The 2,900-nt window shown below is 46.2% G+C and overlaps 1 protein-coding gene across 1 annotated transcript; it reads left to right on the forward strand.

The window, feature by feature from the left end:
• The first annotated feature begins 456 nt into the window (after positions 1-456).
• On the forward strand, positions 457-1,470 carry LOC146854005 (proto-oncogene Mas-like). Its single transcript, XM_085650469.1, has one exon. The coding sequence runs from the start codon at positions 457-459 to the stop codon at positions 1,468-1,470; it is 1,014 nt and encodes a 337-aa protein (XP_085506595.1).
• Positions 1,471-2,900: the final 1,430 nt, after the last annotated feature.

Genomic DNA, 2,900 nt, shown 5'->3' on the forward strand with positions numbered 1-2,900 from the left:
CACACTGCATCAGTGGTAAATAAGAGTACAAATGGAGGCTGAGAATGTGTTTTTTTTTCCACACAAATTCTGCAAAGTTTTGTGAGGGGTGGGCAAAAGTTGTGATCTCAATTTCGATAAAAAATCATGTTTGTGCACAAATCAGGATTGCCACCGGACTCGTTCGTAATCATGTCATTTGTAAGCAAAATGAAGCCTCCAGCATTACAGATTATGTATACAAAAACACCACATTTCATTGATAAAACACGTTTTTTACATAATATCACAATTTCTGAGGACTTTTGCTGTGATTCATCTGTTGTTATATTCTAGACATCTGTAAAAAGGAGTGCCTTTTTTGTGGTCTGTGTGGGCTCAAAAACACATATCTGGACACACTGTTCGTGTGATTGTCATGCCTAGCTGCTTTACAACATAATCCCTGTATATGTTTGTTTACAGGATAGGTCATGAATGGTGCAACAACGCAGGCTCCTCACCATGTTGGGTACACCTCCTCCACTCCACGTCAATGTTTCTGGACCAGGAGGGCCAGGGGGACCTCCAGATGGTGGAATCCCAACAGAGGAAGACCAAACCATACTCCTTGCTGTGAGGGGCATCTGCGCGGTCATCTCACTCTTTGGCTTGGTTGGAAATGGCACAGTCCTTTGGTTTCTCTGCTTCCGCATCCCACGGAATCAGTTCACCGTCTACATCCTTAACCTGGCACTGGCTGACTTCACTATCCTGTTTTGTTCCTTGCCCACCCTGCTCTTTGTCTTTGGTCACCCCTTGAAGTTGGAGGCCTCCTCTACAGCTATGAGCGTACTGCTCGCACTTCGGGTCATCCTCTTATTTGGCTACAACACCAGCCTCTACATCTTGACAGCCATCAGCGTGGAGAGGTGCCTGTCCGTCTTCCAGCCCATCTGGTACAAATGCCGCCGCCCACGGCACCAATCGGTCATTGTCTGCGTCTCAATCTGGGCCCTCTCCTGCCTTCTAACTGGGCCAGAATTCTTCACATGTGACAAAGACATGTACACATCTCACAATAAAAAATGTTCAGCCGCATTGATCTCCTCCTTTGGTTTTGGATTTGTAATTTTTGCCCCCATCATGGTCATCTCCAGCATCAGCTTAATTTGCAAAGTTTGCCACAGTTCGCTGCAGCGACAACCTCTGAAGCTCTACTTAGTAATTGTCATTGCAGTGCTCGTGTTCCTCGTCTCCACGGTGCCACCTCGGCTCCTGGACCTTCTGTTGTACTTGAAAGCTCTCCCACGAGGAGCAATTCCCTTCTTTGTTGCTCACCATGTGAATATGATCTGCTTAACTATCAACAGCTGTGTCAACCCCTTCATCTACGTCTTTGTAGGGGGGCTCTGGAGAAAGAGAGGGCAAGGACCCATCCAGGAGGCGCTCAGCAGTGTCTTCAAGAGTGAGATGGCGCTGACGGAGAACGAGGAGGAGTCCAGCAACTGATCTTAACCTTGACCGATAAGACTTCTCAACATGTAGCGTCAAAATGAGAGATAGCTGCATCAACATATAAGATTTGCCTATCATTGCAGGAAAGTAGTATAGTAAACATGGATCCACTGAGAAATTATGGCCTCTACTGTACTGTGGGATACCAAGCAATCAAACTCATCTATATGAAGAAGCTGCCTTGGCATCGTGACTATGTGGTTAGCAATGAGGAGGGCCTCCCTTGCGGTAACACCATGCAGCCTCATGACCAAAGGGGCGTGAGAACAAGACACGCTATAAAATGTGGTATAAGGGCAGGCACTGACCTGTTATCCGTTGCCCTGAGAGTGATGGGTTAACAACAGACCAGTGCAGATGCTGACTCTAATATGCTATCAGATGATAAGACTTGTGGCAAAGCACAGATAACTATGGGAGTCATCTCCTGTGTCATGCATGGCTCTCATTGAGAGCCTCTATCATTTAACCCACTGCTGAGACATAGGAACAATTGATTACAAAACTGGTTAGCCTCTGTTGTAAAGTCACAAAGGACTTCCAGACAATGCTGGCAAGAATCTCCGGGGGCGTGCCAGCGCAGCTCTGCTTGTCTAAAAGCAGAAAGCACAGCTGCAGGAGGGGGAAGGAAGACAGGTAAGGGGATGAGGGTTGGTCAAAGATGGCAAGTAAGCTTTTGTTTTATCCTTTGGGACAGGGCTATATAACAGAGGCCATGTTTTGTATGGCTTTCCCATTACTCCTCTGTCTCTTTTATTGTCTATTTGATGTCACTCAGAAACCCTTGGTAAAAACATCCCCATAATGAGCTATGACCCATCTATAATTCTATATGTCACCAACAGAAGTGATGTGCAGTTCAGTTTAAACCACTGGGTATTAGGTTTTAACAGAGACAAAGCTAGCCGTTCTCGCCCCTTCTGGTTCGCAGTTGCAATATACAATGAGGCACTCAGTCTTCAGTTTCTGTTTTTGTTGAGGACAGAGCTGGTTACTGGAGACAGTAGAAGCAAAGGGCATACATGCCGACATAATCCTCTTACTATACACCAGAGGCTAACTTTAGGGAAGAGAGGGAACTTCCCTCCTCATGGAGGCTGAATAGCCGCAGAAAAGGCAAAGCAGTGAGTAGGTACGATAGGTGGTTGCTATTTGCTGCATGGTGGGTAGATCAATCAAGAGGAAGATCCAAGTAAAGAGAGACTGGTTATTTCTATTTGCTGCTTTCACAGAGGCACATGCAGCACTAGATTTCTTTAGAACACCTGGTGACCCCGAAGTGACAGGGAAATGCCATTGAATCAGTTAGGTGGTATTGAATGCTTGGCAAAGCAGCAGGGTCTTTGGGTGACTTGGAGGGCAAAGCCAGGTTGTTCTTTGGAGTGTTTTTGAGAGAAGGCTTTCCTCAGTTTAGAACGATGGGC

This window comes from Triturus cristatus, chromosome 4_1, assembly GCF_964204655.1.
Source record: "Triturus cristatus chromosome 4_1, aTriCri1.1, whole genome shotgun sequence".
Classification (NCBI taxonomy): domain Eukaryota; kingdom Metazoa; phylum Chordata; class Amphibia; order Caudata; family Salamandridae; genus Triturus; species Triturus cristatus.

Coding starts and splice junctions, on each gene's coding strand:
- LOC146854005 (XM_085650469.1), top strand. CDS start 457: ATGGTGCAACAACGCAGGCTCCTCACCATGTTGGGTACACCTCCTCCA.